At 44.9% G+C, this 25,622-nt stretch overlaps 1 protein-coding gene across 1 annotated transcript in view; it reads right to left on the bottom strand.

Moving 5' to 3' along the window:
* Positions 1-25,622, bottom strand: part of ENOX1 (ecto-NOX disulfide-thiol exchanger 1) — a 318,289-nt gene that overhangs the window by 163,623 nt on the left and 129,044 nt on the right. Inside the window, exons 5-8 of the mRNA XM_036250067.1 lie at positions 16,315-16,488; positions 14,875-15,081; positions 11,148-11,381; positions 800-1,012 (exon numbers count right to left, since the gene is read on the bottom strand). Of these exons, the coding sequence (XP_036105960.1) occupies positions 800-1,012; positions 11,148-11,381; positions 14,875-15,081; positions 16,315-16,488 (828 nt within the window). The remainder of the gene's footprint in view (positions 1-799; positions 1,013-11,147; positions 11,382-14,874; positions 15,082-16,314; positions 16,489-25,622) is intronic.

Raw genomic sequence — 25,622 nt, forward strand, 5'->3', positions numbered from 1 at the left:
CCCTGCACGGGGTGGAATGGAGCACGGCATTGTTCCAGTGTCATTCAATGGCTTTTACCAAGCGAGGGGACATCAGCCACTGTGATGCATTATGCCACTGTGACCTTAAGTACAGACACAGACAGAGTGCCCATAAAAAATATACGCCCTTTTTTTGAATAGAGCCTTGGGTAATTACCCTGACTATTGTTCTATGAGAAAGCCCCATTTACACTCCTTCATCAATTTAGGACATGGACATGAAAAATCGCCAGCATTAAGTAGTTAAGGCAATTTGCTTTCCAAATGAAGAAAGGACAAAATACAATACTGCAGAAAAAAATCTCTGCTCCTGAGTAGTCCATGTTGACAGTCAAATGCTCACCTCAAATAAAGGATCCTGAGCAGGAGTTTTTCTGACGGTATCGTCTTCCTACACAGAGCCCAAGGACAATGTGTTGCGGGTCTCTTCCTACTGTCAGCACTAGGAGGACATGCGGGGTGTGGACAGCCACAGGCGTGGTGGGACTGCGGCGGTCCAGCACGCACAGGTGCACTGGGCTGCCCTGGCCTGGGGGCCGGGCTGGTGGTCTGAGGAAAAGCTACAGAAACGTTGCTCACCTTGAGAAGTAAGCTCTCAGGGCAGGTCCGTGTTCCTCCAAGTTGCCACAGAACATGAAATAGGTCATGAGGCTTGCCATTCAATATGGAGCAAAATGGGAAATTATTGAACTACTTACCCCCAAATGAAAAAAATAAAATGAACAAAAAGAAAAGGCAAAATCACAACAAGACAGATGGCCCCCAAAGTCTTACTTACATTGGGTGAGAATTCCAGTTAAGGCATTTTTAAAGTTCTCCTTGGCTTCCTCCATCTCTTGCTCATGGGTGGCCTTCTCGTTCATCAGCCGGCGGACGTGGCTGTTGGCCGACTGCACCATGGAATAGAACTGGTTGGCGGAGCGGCGGTTCACTTCGCCCCGCTCGATCCAGGAAAGCAGCACTGTGATAGCCTCTGAAAACTTGCTATCGTCTGGAAATGGAAAACCGCCAAGTACAGATCATGTCAAGGCCAGAAAATGTACCTTACATTGGTTCCTCGCAAAAGACAGCGCAGCCCATCCTAACGGACTCATTTTCAGAATTTGACAAATTAGTTTTCCTGAGACTAATCATTCTATCATCACTTAGCTTGTCTTTTCCCATCTAACTCCCTGGCATCAGAGACATACAAGAAACAAAGGAAGATTCCCCCTTTCATCTACCGACTCGCTGAGCTCAAGTTCAGATCTGTCCCGGGCATTCTTTGTAATTTGTACAATTTCACTCTTCCCCCAACCCTGGTTCCCTTTCTCAAGTCTAGCTCAAAACCTGTTAGTAACCTATGTAGCCTCCACTTCACTTCTTTATTCTTTCCATCAGAAGTAATTATTCGGTGATACCGGTTTTTTGACTTACAGAATCAGCTGAGTTAGTGTCAAACTGTGAACGACAGATTAAATTACTTTAAAACTGGTTGTAATGTAAGGTATTGTTCCCGAGGTGGTAGTAGGAATAAGTCAATTCTTGTTCTACTACAGTTCAAAACTAATTTCATTTGAGGTTCAGTATAACGTATTTTATGAGGCTGAAAATAGAATATTTCCTTGTTTTCAACAAAGGAGGACCCGGGGTAGTCAGCGTTTGCTTGGGAAGGCTACTGAAAACCTATCCGTACCTGGTTTAAGGTGTGCGTGTGGCGGGGGACGGGACAGAAGTGGGGGACGAGGTTCCACTGGTAAATATGTGATCACGTGTATTTCAAAGGAAGTGGATAGACCTGCCTGCATGGGAATATGGTTACCATGGTTACTGGGCAGGCCTGTGCTGTATGGTTTGGAGGCGGAGAAAAAGCAAGTTTGCAGGTGACCAAGTTAATGAGAACCGGAAGTTATATGTTAGTTATTACAACATTAATCAATCCTACTGCTGAAGGCTCATTGCATATTTTCCAGGCAAACTTAAAGGCAGGAGTCTTTCACTGGTATTTTTGTACCCCTGGAAAATATGATTTAAGAAAAATAGTCTATATTTTTCTAGTAAACGGGGTAGAGTCTGAATTCTAAAAATAAGGAGCAAAGTTAGAATTTGAAGATTCAGATTCTTACTCATTTGACAAATACTGAGTGTGTATGATGTTCCCTCCAATGGAGGAACATCAGAAATATCCTCATGCACTGTGTGCGTGTAGGCATGCAGTGTATATTATAATGTTTACATGTTACTATGTATTCTATATATAAACACTCATCCATATGTATACATATACATACATATACACATATACACTCCAGATGACTGGACAGAGGTGATTCATATTTGGTAAAGGAGTTTTATTTTACTGTAGTCACCAGATGCTTTGGAGTCAACCATTGTTGTTAGGAGGCAACATTCATCATACAAAACCTGCATTTGTGGAGTGCTTTGTGACCTCTGTAGAGCACCGTGGAAATGCTCTGCATACCTCTCTTCCCAGAGGCCCCTCCCAGACAGGGCACAACTTCACTGCGGTGGCTGCTGCCTGCCCAGGAGGTACCCACACTGCAGGTACACACACTGCACGAAGGCGGGATCAGCCTACCCAGTGCGTGTGCAGCGTGCTCTGCCTTCTCCAGGACGAAAGCACTGTGGTCAGCCACCATCCAGGCCTCCCGGCTGCCATGGCTGTGGGGGCTGGGGCGTTTTCTGTGCACAGCTGCCCCCTCTGCCTTTGCACCTTTGCCAGAGGAGATAACTGGCCCGGGGAAATGCCTCCGGGGTCACCCTGCAAGTGACAGACTCACATTTTTTTGAACATCTCAACCCATAGGCACAGAACACACTTGTTCAGTATCATAGCTGCTCATACAATGTTGTTAAGTCTGGAGTTTCAGTCTAAGTTCAACCCTCAGTGAACTTCAGCTGCAGTGGTTTCTTATCTCATTTTGTGGACCTGAACGGCTTGTATAAGATAAAATCCATCATACAACTTAACATCACGTTCGGGCCACGAAGAGGCCCATAAGTTAGCCTTATGTGCAGAGAGCCACTGCAGTTACAGCCGGGAGGAATGTTGCCTCCCGCACACGCTGTCACGCTCTCCCTGCCAGGGTGTGGAGGAGAGCCGACCTACAGAAAGACAGTAGAAATAAACCTAATGTGTATAAGAAATCTTTTTTTGTCTCAAAAAATAACAACAAAAAAAGAGAACACTGACTTCATGTACGTTTCCCCCTGCTGTGACTTTCATCTCTACGTAACACAAAGAGGAAAAACCTTCGTTTTTGTGACCCGGCTCACGGGGACAGAGGAGCAGCCTTCCACCTTTCTTTCCCTCACAAACTGGTGGCTGTTTCTCCCTTGCTTGTGGTCGCACAGTTCATAAATATCCTAATTTACTGTCAGGAAGAAAATATGTGCTTGCTTGAATTGTCTAAAAACCAAATGTTATTGTTCTTCACCCCAAGACCTAGAACATGAATTCACGAGCAGATTATAGTTTGCTGATAGTTTTCAGAAAGAGAAAGAGTGTTCTTAGGATTAGGCAAAAAAACACACACATATATATATATATACACACACACACACACACAACACACACACACACACACACACACACAATAGATCTAGAGACACGGAAGCAGGGAACAGACGGAAGAATCTCAGAGGGAAGGGGGAGGGGAGCAGGAAGGGATGAACCAGAGAAGGTCTATGCATACACCCACTGCCCATGGACACAGACAACAATGTGGTGAAGGTGGGGGCAGGGCAGGAGAGGGGTGGAGGGGGTCAACGGGGGATAAAGGAGGGACATCTGTAATACTTTCAACAATAAAGATACATTTAAAATAAAAATAAATCAATATATAAATAAATAAGAAAATATGCAATTTAAAAAGTAAGTAGGAAAGAGACTTTCTAACATTTTAACAAATAATAGTAGACAGAGTTCCATTAGCTTGAAAGAAGTACATAGTTTTGGAAACTCATTTCATCCTCATTTCTGAACTTTCTGAAACTGGCAGGCCCATGTATGACTGACATACTCACACTCAAATTAAATGTAAAAACACTCGTTACGGCACGATTGGTGAGTCCAGTCAGCATCTGTTGCCAGGCAAGAAATGACTTTATAAGAAGCAAGACAGTAGCTCTCTTTGAACGGCTGCAGAGGTGTACTGGGAGTGGTCATTTTCAATACTGAACTGTTCTCAATATCTAATTGTTTCCAATCTCTATCTATTTTCAGTATCTAAATTCAATTTTGCATGCAGTTGAAAGATCACTGAAAAACAGAAAACAATATAAACTAAAGAGGATTTACATTGCGGCATTATTAAAGCTATTCATGTGGAAAGAAATTAGCAGTGCTCATAAAAATCACATCAGGCGCACTTAGAAGAATTCCAAGTACTTTCTGTGAACATGTTTCCGTGTAACTCTGAATACGGTGCAGTTTAGAAACTACAGTGTACAGACGTGCTTTTTCCACAGTGAGAATTCAGAAAAATTGGGCCAGTATTAGGAAGTGGACACCGAGTATTTTCTCATTAAAAATTGCCCAGTGTTTTCTAATCAGGGTCCTTACAATGTCACACCTAGGCTTACCTCAAGTGTTTTTTCCTTGATTTGTATTCCCCCATTAGCCCATCCCCCGCCTCAGTGTCCCACTCCTGTTAAGACACCTGGCGGGCCCCGCGTCTGCACACGCTGGGCACACACCCTGGGCCTGCACATTCCTCGTCCACCTGGCTATTGCCAGCTGCTCCAGATTCAGCCTCAGTGCCTTTCATAAAAGAAGCTTTTCTGCAGCCCTAAGGTGAGTTCGGTGCCCCTTTGCTACGTCTCCACAATTCCCTACATATCCTGCTACTAAAGCATCAGTCACTCTGTACAATAGTTGTTGGTTTATGACTCTGTCTCCAGTTTTGAAAGGCTAACATGAGAATAAAACTTTCAAAAAAAACTCTGTCTTCTGGTTACTCTGAGTTTTTCCCTTTGAAGTCCATCTTCAAGGTGGGGCAAAAGTAGATTTAGAGTTGTTCGTATGGAAAATAATACAGTAACTAATGAATAATAAAAGAATAAACTCTGTGTTTCACTTACTCACAGCTGTAATCCTACTTTTGCCGCGCCCTGTATATTTCATTACACCCTATTTCTAATGGATTTGCCGTGATGAACTCCAGAAAGCTCCAAATTCAAAGCTGGGGAACATCAGTTGTTAATAAACATTTTAATTTCACGATAAATAGTATTTTCACATTGTCTGTTGGAGATAAGTGTTCTTATGGCACTTAAGCTGGCCAAGTCTTCTGCCCTGCAGACCCTGAGGCCATTAGTATTGGCCATGGAAGTTCAGGGTGATGTCAGATAGTCACACAGAGGCACCGCCTCGACAGCAAGGCGTTAACCAGCTTGTCAAATGGCTCACACATCCTTTTGAAAGCATTTGTAATTCTGAGAAGGCAATGACCATTTTGAGTTTTGTGAGGACTAAATAATATGATATCATACGTCACGTCAGTACCTGAATCCATACCCATCTCCCTTCCTTCCTGGTTACTCCAGACTTTGTCCACCTCCCTCCCTTGCCCTGTCTTCCATGTTTACTGAGCACCTGGCACATGGTAGACATTCTAAAAACTGCATGTGTGTACATCTGTGCAGAGACCACAGCCTGGCCTCCTTTGGGGACCTGCTGAAAGCGCAGACTCCCTGGTGGGTCTTCGGATTCAGAATCTGCAGACTTTTCCAGGTAATGCTGTTCCAGGTGATGCACACGCACCAGAAGAAACTGCTCAGTGAAAGCCGGGAACTGGCTGGGAGCTCATCCAAGTTAAGAGATAATGAAAACCTGAAATGGGAAGTTGCAGCTGGTATATTGGAGAATATTGAAAAGATCTGACATGATTCTTAGGAGCGCTGAGAACCCGTCCCCAAACTCCTCAACCCATTTAAAGAATAGCTGCTTAAACATCTGTCGATCCCTATCCCAAAAGAAAAAATGAGAAAAAAAAAATGTTAAAGACTTGGAACCGGGCTCAGACACTGCTGCAGATCCTCTCAATGGTGAGAGCTGGGCACCCGGAGGCCCCCTCCAGGGCCTTTGGACATCTGATCCCACAGGGGCGTGAACCTCCATTGTCTTTGACTAGGCCCTTTGACAATGTGGGAGGGGCAGAACATAAATTGAGGAAAATGGATAGCAATGCCAGTCATTCTTCTCTATAACAATGCAAATGAATTTCTGTCCAGTGGGAAATTAAATATTTATAAAGCAAACTCTTCTTTTGAGCTAGTTTTCACTTCTTACTGATCCCTCATTAATTAAAGAGTTAAATAAAATCACTGGCACGTGTTCATTCTCTCTTTGTGAGGCTGTCAGGACTTCACTGCCCTGTGTGCGCTCGCTCCGCAAGGGCCTGGCCCAGGCTGTGGTCACAGCTGAAACCCCAGGTGCAGCAGACAGCCCAGGACTCAGCAGGTGGGTACTTGATGAACTTAAATCAAAGTGATGTCCAGCTAATAAAGGGGGAAAGGAATCAAATTGGCGAGTAGTTGTTTTTTCCCCTTTTGTGTTCAGAGGGCGATCTGGCGCTGAATTTCAGAACAGCACATGGGACAGAAGTCAGGCCGTGAGCAATGAGTGCATACTGGCTGGCGGCCCTGTACCCTTATCTATGGATGGGTCTGTAATGGAGCAACAGGAGAGGAGAGTCCAGGTTTGAACACAGTGACTGGAGAATGAGAGACAAAGGAAGACATTCTACAATGATTTTTCTTAAAGACATACACACGTGTACACACACACACACGGACAATGGTGCATCTATACAGTTGTCATTGGTTTTGGCTCTGTGATAGCTGGAAGTACTTCAGAGAGTACAGCCACACATTGACAAGGAATCCCAGGATGGGCAAAACAGTCACTGTCACCTTCAGGAAATGTCACTGTTACCCCCGACATGGGACATCCCTAAACAAGTCTCCATTTTCTGGCTGCTCAACTAACCATCAAAAGAGGTGGTACCTAACCTGTCCTCCAAATCACGGATAGCGTAAGAGGCTATACACACAGTTTTCCCCACTGCCCGCCCCCCCACGCACAATCTCCTTGACTAATTAGTACCCATAAAAATACAAAAGCTAAGAGGGGCGAGATGAAAATGCACAGACCACTCCTGCTCTGGGGGTCAAGCACAGGTTTCTAAATGAAAGGCCTACCGTCCTCTGTGAAGGTCAAGCCGGCCTGAAGGGATTCCCGACAAGCTCCTGCGCCCTCAGAAGGAAGCCTGGCTTTTAGCTAATGGAACCTCCACTTGGCTAAGAGGGTTATCGATTCTGCATTCTCAGACTCATAAATACTGACAAGCATCTCAGGACCGCGCTGGCAGCACCCACCCCGCCCCCCAGCGGCAGACACTGGGCGTGCCTACGCAAGCAGAGTCCTGTCCTCTGGACGTACGTGTTGACCCGGAAGGACTGGATTCCTGATGACACATCAGGAAATCCCGAGGGCACTGCTTGCCAAGCTTCATCGAAACTTCCCCTGAGCCACAGAAAAACTCTTCATTTCATCACATACAGATGATGTGACACTTTCAAGGTGGGGAAATACGCTTTCAAATGCTCTTGCTGGAGAGATCCTCAGTGACTTAGGATATAATCTCTCCACACTGTCTGATCAATGTCTTCCTTCCACAGTCCAAACACAGGGTTCCTCCAGGGGTGGATGGTCTGTGTTAGACACACTGAAATTCATTATCTCATCTGCCTGGTGCTCCTGTTTCCAATAAAGCGTAATTATGGTGTTATTGAGCTCCTCCTCACTTTCTCAAAGCTGTGCTATAAACTTTGGTCTGTGGGCACTTCCCAGTCAGTCTTCATTAAGTTGAACTGTCTCAGAACAATGTCTATTTAATCAGCAGGGTGCCCGCTAATTTTCTTTTTTAGAATTTGTATTGACGTAACAGACACTGGAGCTTCATGCCTTAGACACTACACAGTTACAACTCAATGGTTCTTCTGACTTCAGAAGGCCCCATGGCCCCTGAATGCAGGGTTCCCTGGTCCCAGAAGATTCCCGTCTCACCCCTCCTCTGGCCAGGTGGGGTGCCTCTGTCCCCTGGGATAGCACCCTGCACCTCCCACTTGCAAGAGGAGAAGTACAGAGTGCTTTGCAAATTGCTCTGTCACTCAAGGCGCACAAACTGTGAGACAGAGGCTTGGCTCCTGTTTCTTTCCCCACCGTGCTCAGCCCAGTGCCAGGCATGTGGTGAAGAGCTCGACAAACACTCGTGGAGTGACTGGAATGAGGGCTGAGTGCACACAACTTCCCTAACTTGCCTGGCAGCACCGTTGGCCGGAAATACAACATGCTCACAGATCCAAGGAGCTGAGAAATAGAACGGAATTCCTTTACTGAGCATCTACTATGTGCATGGTCTTAGCACCGAGCAGGATATGAAAGGCCATGTGGGTTGTAATGAAGACTTAGATGATGATGTAACATAGAGCATAGGGAATACAGTCAATAATATTGTAATAACTTTGGTGCCAGGTGTGTACTGCAAATATCAAGGGCAACCCTTTGTAAAGTAGATGATTGTCCAACCACTATGCTGTACACCTGAAACTAATACAAAATAATACTGAATGTAAACTATAATTGAAAAAAATAGGAAAAAGAGAGAATCACACACACAAAATTTTATCATTGAAAACTGAGTAAGAACAGGTTTAGACTATGCAGATTTTATTGCAAAAAGCTGATTTTCAGAAAGAAAATTGTAAGAATAAACAAATACGATGTAAAAATGGGGGGAAATGTTTGTAATAAACATAAGATAGCAAGATTTCTCCAGGGAGAAAAGAAATCCAATAAGGCCTTTCAGATTGCATTTCCACCTCCTTTTTGATCTAGGCTTCTTTACCTTAGTTCTTGACTGCATTTTATATCCCCACATCAATAAAATCATCTTCAGGGAAAGTTTCCTTGGCTCCTCCTGTTTGGCTTTGCAGCATTATAAGGAGCATGAGTGGATTTCCTCTCTGAGGCAGACAATTTCCTAAGCAATTAAACGCTGTTTATATTCCAAACTCTGTGCTTGGGTTGAAATTGTCAAGCTTGATATTACCTGACTATTGCCTAAGACGTATCCCCAGCTAGTTCATTCTACTGTAACTGCCATCTATTAAAATTTCCAATCTGTTCTCTCTCAAGGGATCACACAGTACTTGGCAAAGGTGCAGCTTCCAAATTCTGCAAATTATACTCATATATATATAAATATATATTTTTGAAATGGCAAGGCTTGCAAATTACTTTACCAAACTGACATCCCAATCTGCTGTCCTCTAACAGGGAAAGCAATGCCGTGGTCCTCCTACGTGCACAGATATTCTGTGTTGGTTCCTTAAAAAGAACATGATGTATGTGCCAAACCTTCGTGAAATTCCTTCACAGGTCACAGAATCAAGGTGCTAGTTTTTGTCACTTCTAGGAGTGGACATGGCAGAAGCTGATAACTGGATATGAAAGAAAAAATTAATTTGTCCCCAATTCAACATTCCTGATTGAGGATGTTGCTCTTACTCCTTCTGGCCACTTGGTATGGCTTCGAGTCTGAATGAAAAAGTGAGAACTATTTACATTTTACAGGCTTTTTATTGGAAGGACCGTCGCCACCTCTCTGTGTTACAGTGGGGCATTTCAGTGGCAGCTGATGCTTACTGGGGGTTCCCAAGCCCTGGACAGGGGACGAGGGCGAGAAGCACACGTCTTTTTGTTTAAAAATTATTATTTTTTCAAGCATAGAATGTCAACCTCCTATCTTTTTAAAATAGGATCTGGGCAGGTTTTCATACATTTCCTTCGGTGAAAACATCCAATCCACTTTACACACTGCCAAGCAATACACGAGCTTTGTTCTAAAATACTCGAAGGACCAATCGCATCTTTCCTCTCAGAGGAAACCTGCAATGGCTTTCGCGCTGCTTATGAACAAGCCCCAAAGCCAGTGGCGGCCCTCAACCTGGCCCCGCCTGCTTCCCCAGCTCCCCTGCCCGTGAGAGCCAGGCCTTTCTCCTCCTCTGCCAGTGCCTCTCTGCTCCCCTGTATGTTTCTTCCTAGGACTCCAGCCCTGGACTAGAATGTGTATGCCCATTCTTTCTGTGAGAAAAAAAAAAATCTTGTTTATCTTGCAAAGGTCAAATCCTGCCTCCTCTCTGAAGACTTCCTTGTGACATTCAACGTTATTTGCACTCATTCTTGAGTTCTCCAAGTATGTTGCTCACACCTTGGATAGCCATGTCCTTGGCTCTGTATTGCTGTTAATCATTCACTTGAAGACACCTGTGTGGCCAGCAACTGTAACCTATGTACTCTCATTAAAAACTGACACACCCAGTGACCCGAGGACAGACTAAAATGCTCAGATGTTGCTCATGTCACACAACTTCGATTAGCAATGGCAAAAAATTCACATACACACATAATCCTAATTTGAATACCCGGCCCCTCCCCAATCCTCTGTAGTTCACCAGAGCAGGTAATCAAGCCTCCATATCTTCATCTCTCATAGCACCAAACACGGGAGAAGAGCACAGAAAACATCTGAAGAAAAGAAATGTACACGCTTCTAGTCCTAATCAATCTGTAGGCATTAGGAGTGTCCCCTCAACTCCATCTCTGAAGACAGGGATCCTATTCTCCTTTCCTCTTCTGTCCGCCAAGGCCCCCGGGGCGAGCGGCATGGGTAAGGCGGGGCTTGTGAAGAGTCTGGGGCAGGTGCAAACTCTGCAGAGCAGGAGGAACACAGGACCCGCCGGCCCACCGAGCCGACGCCAGCTTGGCTCACCTGACACAAGTCAGAAGGCAGGAGCCTGCTCTGGGGCCAGTGCTGGTGACTCTTCTGCCCCTCTTTCCAGGAGGTGACAGTGCACACACATCCACAGACAACAGTGACGGGAGCCCTGGGAAAGGGCAGGGCTCTGTCCTAAACAGCCGGACCGCTCAGTGGTGTCCTGCGACCCCCCTGCGCCCATGAAATCAGCTCTTGTAGGAATAGGAGACACACGGGGCTTCAGTGTTCAGGGGCCACGGCTAACGCGGAGGAAGAAGGGCAACGCGGGCACCGGGCGCCTACCTTTCAGCTTCTCGGCCAGCAGGGTGGCCTCGTGCTCCGAGTAGTGCATGATGGCCGGCGGCGAGGGCGGCCGCAGCCGGTCCTCCTCCAGCTTGCGCCGGTGCCGCTCCTCGCGCGCGCGCATCCTCTGCTTGCATTCCCACTCGTAGAAGTCGTCCCTGGCCTGGGCGAAGTCCACGTGCAGGCGGCCCGAATCTTTTTTGTCGGTGCTAGACCCTAGTCGCATGCGGTAACCTGAAACCAATGGGAAGTCTGGTCACAGCAAAGTCCAGCGGCACAGTTTGGTCAGGGCCCTGACCAAGGCCCACGAAGTGAGCTCTTTGTTATTTCTTTGCTCTTACAAAAGACACCCTTCTCATCAGAAGTGGGAGGCAGTTATCCTTCTCCCTGGTAATTTGGAAACACTGCCAAGTCAAGCTATTACAGATTTGGGGTAAAACACTTGGCTGAGAGGTGTGTTAGAGGGTCTCCTTCACATTTGTAAGCCAGTGTTACCAAGATGATGATTTCAAGAACCTGGGTGTCTGTGCTAACTCCTTCTTCCCTCTGGCTTCCAGGAAGCTCAGAAACAAGTTTGACACATAGCTTTATTTCCTCCCCTCTACCTTTTTTATGTCTTTGATGTTATACTTTCAATTTACTGTAACTCCATTGCATGAGCTCTCTTAAATTCTTTTTAGAAAGAGATGGAATAGCAGTAAATAAAAAGTATCTATGATATTTAAAGAGATCTACAAAGTAAATTCCACACAGGCTATCACTTCATTCTCCCAGAAATTGCTGCTGCTCAATTCTCTCTCCGGCAGCTGCAAAAGCCACAATTACCATGGCAATTTTGCAACACTGTTTTATTTCCACTTATCCTCTGGGGCAGACTAATATTTTACCTGCAATCGACAGGCCTTGCCACTGTCTCCGGTCCAGCCCTGCACCATCTCATTGGGCATGCAGCACTGCACCAACAGCCCACACAACCTCTGAAGGCCACAGAAGCCAACCAAAGTGCCCTGGGCTAGACCACAAAATGGGTTCACAGATCTCTGCAAGATTTACTGAAGCTACCCAACTTACAAAGACTGTGAGCAGAAACCTGATCTGAGAAATCAACAGAAACAGAAATGAAACCAGACAGCCAGCCAAACTTCAACTGAAGAAGACTTGGCTTTGAGGTTGCTCTTCAGTTTGGGGTACTCAGAATTTAAACACATATATTCGGGTCCCCTCAGGATCCCAGCTCTGAGGGGCTACCAGAGGAGAGAACACAAATAAGCACTTTTGCTGTGTTGGGGCTTTGCAAATGACACCACTGTGAAATGCAAGGCTACACTGCTGATGTCTGAGATCTTGGGGTAGATTTCAAAGGATTATCATAGCATTTTGGGTTGAAATTCAGCTGAAAATCCCTGTCGAAGCTGACTTCTCCCCAGTAGGGCACTTCACACATTTGAAAAGTTACAAATATGAAACAGATTTCACATCTGATTCCCATTATACCCTTCTTGTGCCTAGGTTTCAATGGAGTTAATCTAAAGATGGAAAGACATTAACAATACCTGTCAAAAACACAAACATCTGATCACAGATGAGCAGAATTAATTCCAAAGCAGAGTGTATCTTGGTTGTGGGCCATGGAAACAGAACAAATCTGCAGGCCACAGTGATATATATATATACATAATAGCTGAGTGTGCAGGGCAGCTTGGGACTGGCCAGTGTCCCAACTGGCTAAGCAACTTTCCCTTGCTCACGTCCAGAACATTGCTTTTCTGACATTTCTGGTTCCAAAAAGCACCCTCTCTTTCACCAAAACATCTTCATTAAGGCCTTAAAAGACAATCTGATGAGGCTGAGTCTAAAATTAGCTTGGCCTTCAGATGTGAACCCGGTCCTAAAATTAGACAAGCCTTCCATCTGGGCTCCGGCTTGCAGCTCACATGCAGGAGGAGCAGCCTTCCCTCCTTCCTGTCCCTCACATCAATCAGCCTTGCAGCTCTCCAGGGGAGGAGGGGTGCTGCAGCCTCCACAGGGCAGCGGAGGCACAGCTGGGAGATGCCCACGCACCCAGGCAAGGAGGCTGAGGTAAGGCCTTTGCTGTGGGTTCCTCCTGTCTCAAAAGGGCAGACCAAAGAGGCACTCAGGGCCCTGCTGAGCAGGACCAGGGTCCAAGCTGGCAAAATCATAACGTAAAGCATAAATAAAGGAGAATCTCTCACATGCCTACCTTCGGGCCTGTTCACACTGGCAGTGTTTTATGGGGTTTCTGGTTGGGTCTTAACATTGTGCTTTGTTGGTGTTAAAGCACCTTTGACCTGCTCTAACCCTCTCATCTAATCGGGTGGGATAAAGTGATAGTTTTATTGGTAGAGCTGTGATTAGAACCATTTTCCCAGGGCAGGGTTCCTGGGAAACAAGTAAATTCTTTATCATCATCAGGATGTTTGTATTAAAAACATTTACGTACTGAATGGTCCTATGTTGCAGGGGCTCTGCCAAGCCTTCATATCCATTATTTTGATTTATTCCCATAACAATCCTGGGAGGTAGCACTGTCACCATCTCGACTTTGCAGATGAGGGAAAGGAGGGGGGGGTATCCTGCGCACGGCACACGCAGCCCGGGGCCGGCACACGCAGCCCGGGGCCGGCGCTCGCCTCTCAGGCCTGCTCTGAGGCCACAGCTCGAGAACACGAGAAACGTGACACACAGCTGTCCGCGTGGCATAAAATAGTTAAGTCTCTGTTTTTTCTTCCATCTCCCTTTTGGAAAGCTGTCAGATACTTTCCCCCCCACTTTGTAAGGCTTTATTGGAATAAGCGTTTTTAACTTCTCCACATCACTAATCTTGCTCAGGAAAGTTTCTGCCTTGTTGGATCAACCCCAAGGCTTCTGGGGTTTGCAAGAGAATTTCATGGTGACAGGGGCTGATCGCAGAAATCAAGTAAACCTGCCCGTCATGTTCAGGTGTGCTTTATTTCTTTTCCTATTCTTTTCTCACCTTCCCCCTTGGCTTTGCCTCAGGAGTGGGGAGGTGGTGCCCAGACTGACCGACTGGAACATGCGGATTGAGAGCGAGCGTGAGGAAAGGGCAATGAGTTGAATCTAAAAATACACCCTTCTAAAGCCACGTATCAATACCAGCCCCATCATTCTGGCCAGCCACAGAGCAAAAGGCAACATTGGGTCTGATTTCAACATCTGTAAAAATCTCCCATGTAAATCTGCACCAAAGAAGAAGGGGCCATGGGGTAGGCTGAACCGAGACAAATGTCTTAGCAGTTGGGCGATGCTCCTGGGTCTTCTGCCGGCTCCCACAGACTCGTGTCTTCAAAGAACTGATCTCGATTTAGTCCCCTAGTGTCTAGAAAGTGAATCACTTCTGAAAGACTGAAATTATGCTGAGAGAGTACTTTATTCCCCCAGAGAATTTCATCCAATAATCATAATGGTCCTCAGGATTCATAATATTGCTTTTCATCTAATAAGTACTTGAGATCATTAATTAGAAACTTGATGGAATTCCTAACGGCTGGATGTGGGAAACCGCTCCTGCAGAGGGGCACAGCCACACTCGCCACGTGGCAGCCGAGGGAAAACCTCAATTCTTCCTCTTCGCGGCCCAAACTCGGAGGATGTTTATTGTGCATTAAGGCAAGAGGGAAGAAACTCATATGAACATCATAAAACATAACAAATTGCCTAGAAAACCCCTTACGTAAATGCAAAGTACCAGAAAGGTAAATGGCTTTATCAACCATGAACTCCTCTGCAAAGCGAATGTGGCAGAAATTCTTCTTGCTTTTCCGAATCGCTGTGATGTCACCGCACTGCTCAAAGACTTCTTGAATGATCTCCTCAGTAGCGTTTTCTGGTAATCCTCCGACGAACACAGTCTTACACCCGGGAGGCCGTTCTCTCGTGGAAGGCGGTGGGAGATCTAGTAATTAAGCACAACAGGACAGAGGGTTTTGCCTTTGATTTCTTTGCGCTCTTTTTTCTGGTTCACTTGGCAAAAGTAAGACTTGCCGAGTAACTGCCTCCACTCTGGGGAATGACGCATTTTTACCCCGACTTACACTGATTGTGGGCTGTCTTGTTTTTCAGTCCCGTTCCCCTCCTCCTCCCAACTTTCTTTACTTTCTGTGTTCATTTCCACACCGAGTAGCTGGGCTTGTCCATGGACAAAGATAAAGCAAATGTTAGCATAATTTCATTTCTCCTTCACAATACAGAAGCCCAGAAAACAGGGGAAAACCTGCACGAGGTACAAAGCGTGATGAAATGACAACATGATGAAAAGCCTCGGCTGTTATCTGCTTTGTCTTGTTGCGGGATAATGGAGCCACAGGGCAGAACGCAGGGAACCCGACCGGAACGTGTGCGTACACGCTGGGCTGGGAAACCCACAGCCTGAAGAAAGCATTTTTTATTTTTTTTTTATTATTCACATTGAAATGAGCAAACTATTAAACTTGGGAAAGGCTGTATAAAAAGATAAAATGTACACTGTCACAACATTTTACCTAGTTTATATGTAGATTACTAAAGCAATCTTCCAAGAAGTCCACTTAAAAAGGCAAGACTGATTAATATGAATAAAAAAAAAAAAATCCTAGCTATTTAAGCCCATAAACTTAGTATCTGAGGCTAAATTAAAGAAAAAAAAAAGAAAAAGAAAACACCAACATTCTGGCCCATTTATTTCATCAAATGTATGTTTCCTTCAAGCAAATGCAATTTGGCCCAGGAAGTCTGAGATGCAGGCTCCCCCCCAAAATTGCTAACTGCCAAATTAATTCAATTTTCCATCTAGCAAAAAGCATTTCAGAGTTTTCCTCCCACATCTGTGAAGATGGATGGAAGTATTCGCACATTTCACACTATGTTCTACAGCAAAATCCAGACTTCCCTGCATGCAAAAGGGTCCTTAATGCCCGGTAAATATTCCCAAATCACATGCACTGCCTTCACGGTGTTGACTCCGCTCATGGACAGACACATGGACATAGCCCCACACCTGTGTTCTAGACACAAAAGACTTCCGTGAAATGGATCCCCACCCACTCTGTGTATGTGGAAAAATTCTGAGTCATATCTGAAAATGAATGCAACGCTATATTTAAAAATTTTTTAAATTGATAAGCAAACATTTCTCACAGGCATCACTTACTTGGGTTTTGCGGGAAAAGAGTACAACTTTTGCAGTGGATGATCTCTTTGATGACAGCCACTTCTGTGGGCGGTGGGGGTGGCACCAGCCCCAGGCCTGGCATCATTGGGTTGATGGGGGTGATCCCAGTCATCATGTTGAGGCCTGGATCAAAGCCTGGCACACAGATTGAGTCTGTAAAGTATACAATATAACATTTTGGCTGGAGGGTCTGAAATCTTTTGTATTTTCCTGAAAAGAGTATTTGACTTTATGCTTTCTATTTTTTAAGAATTTCTCCTAGCACTATAGAACGCTATTCCAGAAAAAGATAAAGAGAAAAGATGAACTTAAAATTACATGAAAAGGAAGTTATATTATTTAAAACACTAACACGGCAGACTGGAACACAGTGTATCAAAGTATAAAACCATGCACTATACAGCTTTGCTGTTATTGTGAATGTGATTTTCTGTTGCATCACATTGCTGTATTATTTACACTGCTTTATGACCCAGGATGTGGGAAGAAATATCATTCAACATTGAAGTGGCCTGTGAATCTAATCCTCAACCTGTTTTTATCAGAAGAGCCTTCTTACCCAATTGACCTAGATTTAGAAAAGTTCAATTTATATGTGCTCACTTTATAATGATGCATGCAGGTCCAACCTAACCTATTTCCCCTAGGAAATAAAAAAAAAAAGAGAGAGAGAGAGACAGTAATTACAATTGCTATGTCTGGGTTAGATACATGCAGTCATAAAATTAACTATATACATTTCTAAATTCTATGGGATAATCACACTTTCTTCCTATAATTCAATCAGCAAATAATTGACCACCCTTTTGAAATCTTTATTCCCTGTTTTTTTAAAAAAATTATGCCCTTTATAAAAAATTGGAGGCACAAATAATAAGTTTTCCAATATAAACACTGAATTGTTCTTTTACTGTGATAATGAAGCAAGTAATTTCAAAGGTAATATAAAGGGACTTTAAAAAAAAAATAAGTAAGGCTTTTCCAAGAGAAGGGACTGTTCAAATGCAAGAGTTTCCAGAGTAGCTGCGAGGAGACCCCTCTCCTGAGAGTCCTTCTGTTTGCGAGAAACAGCCTCTCACTGGTGGTGCACTTTGATCCCAGGTAGACAGACAGTAGCACAGGTGCCACCAGGCAGATGGGTCACGGTGACCCTCTGCAACAGTCCTCAGGGATGAAATTCCCTTCTGATTTTCCTCCCTTTTCCTCCCTCCTTCTCCTGGATCATTCCTGTTTTCCTTCCCTTGCTCTGTGGTTCCCGTGTACAGCCTGTGGCTGAGCCCCTGCGCGGACGGCCTTGCTCTTTGCATACCTGTGCTGACACGCCACACAAGCCCAGAGGCAGGCGAAATGTCAGCTGCGTTTACTGAGCCATTCCGGAGCACCTCGAGGACCAGCATGTGCTTTCCTTTCTGGGAAAGGCTCAGGATCGCTTCGCCCCGGCCACCCTGGATATTTCCACTCCTCTCCGGGTTGAACGGAATAAGCAGGGTGACCCGATCTATTATCCCAGGAGGGCTGCTATCCCATTTATTAAATCCATTTAATTTGGTAGAGTACCACCGGGGCTTCACCAAAATGAAGGCGGTTTTACAATTTTTATTTATTTTTAACCCTAAATATAAATGAGAAATAATTATTCTCTTTGAAAGTGGCCACCTGGACATTCTGGGCACTTCCTCTATGATGATGGTTCTCCGTTGACAGATATTCTCCTGGAGCACTAGCATCCCGGGACCCCAGCACACTGCGGATATTGCTCAGAACAAGGGGTATACAAAAGACATAAACATTTGGAAGTAACAGAGATGAGATTCAAACTTGGGCTATTCCTTGGAAATCCTCATCAGGTTTCACAGATCTTATTCCCACTTCACTGGTCAAGAAACGGAAGCTTAAAGCAGCCAGGTGACATCTCTACCATCACAAAGCAAACACATGGCAGAGTCAGAAATAGGGCCCGGGTCGTTCCATGATGAAACGCGTCTCTTTTGAACTACTTCAAAGTTTCCACCTAGAATGAGCCAACCTGACCAATCACCTGATACACACCACTACTAGACATTTACTCTACCCTTTAAAAAAAATCAAGATGTAGTCTTCTGATCCCAATGCCAATTCTAAAGGAAAAGTCCTAGAACCAAAGGTTCTCAATGTCATCATCATTGAAAATATCATACTAGCTTCCAAGATGAGTATATTAGAAATACAAAGGGAAATATCAACATGTTTATGCCTTTGTTTAATCTCATTCCGAACATTAAGCGCTGCCTGTTTCTTTCCTGGCCCTCACTATTGTTTGCTAACTCAGGGTGACTGAAGGCTGGAACCACTGCCCCTGAAATGAGAGCCCTGTGAATGGCCATAACCAGATGTCGTCCACAGAACAGAGGAGAAGTCCAGTGCCTGCACTCTGATTTAGTTGTATCAGACTTCTCTTTGCTTTTGTAGGTCAAATCAATAAATGCACTCTCGGAAAGGGGGAAAAACACCCTACTCTTAAGCAAAATAGTTTAATATAGGGCAAGAGTCACTTTGCTCTTTCTGAGACACACACAGAACAGACCACAAGGTTTAATGGAATCTACAAGGTGAGTGCGATAGCTTGAAAAGAGCTTAGATAGGAATTAACACTTAAATTATGTTGGACCTCGAAGGATCTGAAATTCAGTCTTGGAGGGAGGGAGGGAGGGAGGGAGGGAGGGAGGAAGGAAGGGATTAAAAGAATTAAAAAAAAATTTTTAAAGAACCCATTGCACCCTGGCCGGTTTGGCTCAGCGGTTAGAGCATCAGCCCGCGGACCAGAGAGTCTGGGGTTCAGTTCCTGCTAAGGGCACGTACCTCGGTTACAGTTTGTCCTGAGCCCTGGTTGGGGTCGTGTGGGTGGCAACCACTCAATGTGTCTCTCTCACATCGATGTTGCTCTCTCTCTCTTCCACCCTCTCTCCCTCCTGCTCTGTCTGAAGATAAATGCAAAAATGTCCTTTAGTGAGGATTAAAAAAAAAAATTAAAAAGAAAAACCCATAGCTTTTTAACAACATATGAACAGACGGAAATTGTTTCCTCAACAGCACCGGAACCTGTTGTGTACTGACTCAGTAAGCAAATGCACACATTGGAAAGTCTGAGAGAGACATCCGCAGGAGGCAGAGGTGCGGAGACAGGCCCGCAGAGAGGCAGCTCCCGTCTTCCTTAGAAAAGGTGCCCCCGTGAGCTTCAGAGACAATGAGCTGTAATTCCACTCAGAGAAAAGAGGAGAAGGCTTACATTGCAGCAAGAAAGAATCCAATTAAGTAGAGAGCAGAACTTTCTTTGGAAACTGTCCTTGAACAAGAGGAAGGCTATTTGTTTCCGAGACTGCGGCCCGCCCGCCCGTTTGCTGACTGCAGGCCGAAGCTCGGCGAAGGCTTCTTCTCGGTTGTCTTTTCCCAACTGAGCAAGACAAGAACAGAACCAAATATCCATCTAGCGATTCCTACGTGGTCCGGTGTTCTATCAAGTAGATGGGCATTTTTCAGAGGGCCGCGGAGGTTTTGCATCCAGGGCTGTAGAGGCATGGCGGTTTCATTAATTACTGAGGCTAGGGTTCTGACTCAGTCCAGGGGGACTGAGATTTGGCAATAACATCTTGGTATACAGGTCAAGAAATACCAGGTAATGGTGCAGGTTAACTGAGTTGTGCCTCAGGCTGGAGAAGCAACACCAGATCAGACCCCAGAAGGAGGCCTGGGGTTTGGGGCTGGAGGCAGACGCCCAGTTAGTTGTCAGTCCTGGGACACAGGGCAAGCCCAGCTGGATGCCGAGTCTCAAAAGGCAGGGCTCCGGGCCCCCTTCCTCCTTCCTGAGACCCAGATGGGACCTCAAGTCCAGGGAGATGCTGAGTACGTGGGAGCAGCACCCAGGACTTGTCCGGGCAGAGCCGGGCTGGGGGCTGACACAACCGCAGTGGTTCCTCCCCTCCTCCAGAACTGTTGACCCAAAATAAGCCCTATCCTCCTCCACACGGAACCACATGGCACGCGTGACACTGTTTCCTAGGCCTCGAGGTTGGAGAACCTGTTTCTCACAGCCGTTTCCCACTGCAATTTGTAAGTCCTGTGCTACGTCAGTTAGGTCATGAACTAGTAAGGAAAGGCTCTTTTCATTCCATGTCCTCTTGTTCTCAAACAGTCATAAAAATCATTTTATGATCAACAAAGAAAAGCCATTTTTAAAGAGGTGATCTTGAAGCAGAAGGCCTTGGGCACTGTGGGTGACCATGAGGCCGGCCGGTGCCCTGACCTCTCTGGGCTCCAGTGTGTTCATCAGGAGACTGTGAATGTGAACCCCAGACAAACCACCTCCACAAAAAGGGAGCATCAGAGAGGACAGTCTGTGTGCGAGCAGGACACCAAAGCATTAGGGTTTGGGTTGCAATCCAATGTACTTATGATCAAGTCCATAAATTATGACTTCAGGAAATTTAACTACTCTCTCTAAGCCTGATTTATAATATCTGTGAAATGGGGAAAACCATATTTAAATTTTAATATTCTAGGGTGTCAATGGAGAAAAAAAAGGAGAAACATCTGTAACAAAACTAAAATTAAAAAATTTTTTTAATATTCTTGTGAGGAGTCAAAGGGATTAAAAAAACCCCAGTGTTTACCATAATTGTCTAGCACATGGTAAATACTCAATAAATGGTAGCAATTACATACATTAATACGTATATATGTCATGTGAAATAAATATTTATGTAAACTTATATAAATATGCTGTTAATTTAAGACATACATAGGATCACGGTGATGCTGACACAGTGGTGCACATGACAAACGTTTCAGTGCCCACCAGGTGGTGGAGGTTTTGCTGGGTACTTGGTCTGCTAAGACATTATGAATGAGTCCTTCCTTCATGGAAGTGAGAGTCTAGTGGCAGAAACAACTACCAAGAAAAATGACAATACAGTATGGCAACTGTATGGGACATGTGAGTGAAGGTGCTACAGAGACACAGAGAAGGGGCATTAAAACCAGCTGGTTTGGAGGTGTGGGGGTTGAATTTTGTCCTGAAAAGATCTGTTGACGCCCTAATCCCCTGGTACCTGTGCATGTGACTTTATTTGGAAATGAGTCGTAGCAAAGATAATCAAGTTAAGATAAGGTCATACATCAGATAAGATCATATCTGATATGACTGGTGCCCTTATAATAAAGGGAGAAGTGACATCGACAGACAGACAGACTGCTGTGTAATGATGGCGCGGTGACGGAAGATAAGGATCTACAAACAAAGGAACACCAAGGGCAGCAATAAAAATACAGAAACAAGCCCGTTTGGTGTGGCTCAGTGGACTGCACATCGTCCCATGGACTGAGAGGTCCCGGTTCTATTCCTGGTCAGGGCACATGCCCAGCTGTGAGCTCGATCCCCAGTAGGGGGCGTGCAGGAGGCAGCTGACGGATGTTTCTCTCTCACATCGATGTTTCTCTCTCTAAAAAATCAATAAAAACCTATTTTTTAAAAATCTTTAAAAAAAACCCAGAAACTAAGAAAAAGGCATAAAACAGGTTCTTCCCTAGATCTTTCAGAAAGAGGATGGCTCTGGCCAACACCTTGATTTCAGACTGCTGGCCTCCAGACTGTGAGTGGAAGATTCTCTGGTGAGCCATCCCAGTTTGTCGTTCTTTGCTATGGCAGCCCTAGAAACAATACGACGGATGGTGTCACAGAAGAACCCTTGATAGGGTGACAGCTGACTGGAGTCTTAAAAAATACGACTTCTATATATGCAGATGACATGTAAAATGGTATTCCCCAAATACACCCAGAGGAATCGTAAATGCACAGATACTCCCAACGGTTCTCTTTGAAAAAATGCTGAAAACCAGTCCCCTGGAGGCAGAACTGCTCTTAGGTTTTCCCTTTGTGAAAAGACAAACCTTGACAATTGCTACATTTTTACTGAGAACAAGTCAACCACACAGATTATAAATTAAGATAATAGAGTACTTTATAAGTAAATGCCTACCAGCAGAATCCTAAGAAAGTAAAATTGAAAACGATTCGGTGATCTTTCCCAAGCGATCCGGAGAAGGAGAGACGTGTCTTCCATTTACCCCCAGAGTGAGCTCCTGAGCCCTGCTGTGCTCACGAGCGGACAAAGCCTCATTCTGTCCGTGAGCCCTCTGTCTCCTCTGAGTGGGTGCAATGCTGGCAGAATGCAGGAGTGCAACCATCCACGGATACTGAGGAACTGTTGACTTGAGTGAGGAGATAGGTGTCTGTATTTGAAAATATGATATGACACAAAGTGAAGGGAATTTCAAAGCTTCTGACCAAAACTGGTGCAGAGAAGGTCTGATTGCTAAAAAAGACTGACAGATTGCCCAGCAGCCTGCACATAGCGCATGCACGCAAAACCCAAATACGTTTGGAGTGAGCAGGAGGTGGAAGCCTATCAGCGGTTCTGTGAAATCCACTCACGCTGGGGCCAATGATTTGAATTTGATGCCGGAGCAGTTTCTGTGCAGAGACCTGAGCTGTCACACTCAGAGTAGGTCACTCAGTGTCTCCTGGACCCTGCTGCAATACACTCTCCAGACACGGGGCCTCACGGCCGAGGCATAAAAACCGTGCTGGCTCGTGTCAGTCAGGTGCACAGGGGTTCCCTTTGCTGAGGATGCAGAGGGCACTGGGCGCTGCCAAAGATCCTGACGTTTCAAAGCTGAGACTTGGGACATTTCCTGGTCCAAGCCTTTTGATTTAGAGATGAGAAAAGGAAGGTCCAGAGAGGTAAGTGACTTACCCAAAGTCCAGTTAAGAGTAGAACTGGGCCCGGCCAGTGCAGCTCAGTGGTTGAGCATCAATCCATACACCAAGAGGTCGCTGGTTCGATTCCCAGTCAGGACACATGCCCAGGTTGTGGGTCCGATCCCCAGTGGGGGGCATGCAGGAAGCAGCCAATTGATGTTCTCTCTCATCGATGTTTCTCTCTCTCTCTCCCTCTCCCTTCCTCTCTCTAAAATCAATAAAGAAAAAAAAAAAAAGAGAGGACTGGCAGCAGGATCGGGCCCTGCTGCTTCACCAACTGTGCATTTGGATTCTCCACCATCGCTCCGCTCCGTCTTCCTCAACACATGCCTGGTGACAAGACATCCACTGCCTCCCAAGACGGTCCCTTTCATTTTCCATCCGTTTTCACAGTGATAGATCTGTCCCTCAGATGTTGACTCAGAACCTGATATCCTGTTGTGAAATCCATTGTCCTTATTCTGCACTCCTGGGCTATTCTCACAGGTATAATTCTCTTTCCTATCATTAGTGATTAAACCCACAAAAAAAGCTCACAGGACCGGCTGAGTCTTCTCTCAGCCAGCCTCACCACCCTGCTTCCTTTTGAGGACTCCTAGGTTATCCCCAGAAATGGTGCAGGCAGGAGTTGCCCTATTGTATTAGCAGTGCTCTCTACCTTTCTGAATCCTAAACTTTACGTTTTTTACTGACGTGGAACATTATGACTAAACACAATGGCTTCATTTGAAGGCTTGCTTTGTGCCAGGCCTGTGCTGAAAACTCCACTCCACTTTATCTCATACGTGAACCTTTTCCACAGTGTCATCACAACTGACACACGGCAAAGGACCTCATTCAACCAACCCACAGGTCTTATCCCTGCAGGGTGCCCTCATGCAACTTTAAGGTTGACATCTTTTTTTTTTTTTCACATTGAAGGTAAAAAATTTATTTTATTTATTTTTATTTATTAATTTGTTTTTTTTTACAGATGTTTCTCATTTTTCCCCCATTGACACCCTCCTCCCCTCCCCCGCTCCCCATCCCCAGCTTTGTTGTCTATGTTCATTGATCATGCATGCATGCATGTAAGTTCTGTGCTTTATCTCTTTTCCCCCCAATTCTCCCTCCTCTGAGGCTTGTCAGTGTGTACCCCACACCTATGTCTCTGGGTTAATTTTGTTCAGCATTTTGTTTAATTCATTATACTGCATAAATAAGTGAGGTCATGTGATATTTGTGTTTCTCTGCTTGGCTTCTTTTGCTTAGCATAATACTCTCCAGGTTCTTCCATGCCATCTCAAAGGATAAAAGATCTTTCTTTCTTATAGATGTATAGTATTCCATTGAGTACATGTACCACGGCTTTTACTGATTTATTTTTTAATAACTAGTTTAATCAGTGTGTATAACTGCTCTATTTCATACATAATATATTTAAATTTCTTGGTACATTTACCAGAAATCTATAAGGATAACATTCTAGAGTTGTAAGTAGTACAGTGTCTCAGTTCTCTTTTTTTTAAATTTATTTATTTATTTTTGTTACAGATGTGTCTCCCCCACCCCAGATTCCCCCCTCCCACCACCTCCCTGCCCTGTCCTCAGCTTTGTTGTCCATGTCCATTGTTCATGCATACATGCATATAAGTTCTGTGGTTTATCTCTCCCCCACCAACCCCTCTTCTGGGGATTATCAGTCTGTACCCCACTTCCACGTCTCTGGAAGTACCCCATTCCTCAGACCGTTATCTTCATTATATTCCACAAATAAGAAAGATCATGTGATATTTGTCTTTCGCTGCTTAGCTTGTTTCACTTAGGATAATACTTTCCAGGTCCCTCCATGTCATCTCAAAGGATAAGAGATCTTTCTTTCTTACAGCTGCATAGTACTCCATTGTGTATATGTACCACTGCTTTTTTACCCATTTGTCTACTGATAGACACTTGGGCTGTTTCCAGATTTTAGCTATTGTAGATAGTGCTGCTACGAACATGGGGGTACATATATTCCTTCTGATTGGTGTTTCAGGCTTCTTAGGGCATATTCCTAGAAGTGGGATCACTGGGTCAAATGGAAGCTCAATTTTTAATTTTTTGAGGTAACACCATATTGTTTTCCATAGTGGCTGCACCAGTCTACATTCCCACCAGCAGTGTACTAGAGTCCCCTTTTCTCCACACCCTCGCCAGCACTTGTTTTTTAATGATTTGTTGATGGTGGCCATTCTGACAGATGTGAGTTGATACCTCATTGTTGTTTTAATTTGCATCTCTCTGATGATTAGTGATATTGTGCATTTCTTCATACGTCTCTTAGCCATTTGTATGACCTGTCTAGAGAGGTGTCTATTTAGTTCCTCTGCCCATTTTTTAATTGGGTTCTTTGTCTTCCTTTTGTTGAGTTGTATGAGCACTCCATATATATTGGAAATTAACCCCTTATCTGATATATCATTGGCAATTATGCTCTCTCATACAGTGGGTTGCGTTTCCATTTTGATGATTG

The sequence above is a fragment of the Molossus molossus genome, unplaced genomic scaffold, assembly GCF_014108415.1.
Source record: "Molossus molossus isolate mMolMol1 unplaced genomic scaffold, mMolMol1.p scaffold_m16_p_9, whole genome shotgun sequence".
Taxonomy (NCBI): domain Eukaryota; kingdom Metazoa; phylum Chordata; class Mammalia; order Chiroptera; family Molossidae; genus Molossus; species Molossus molossus.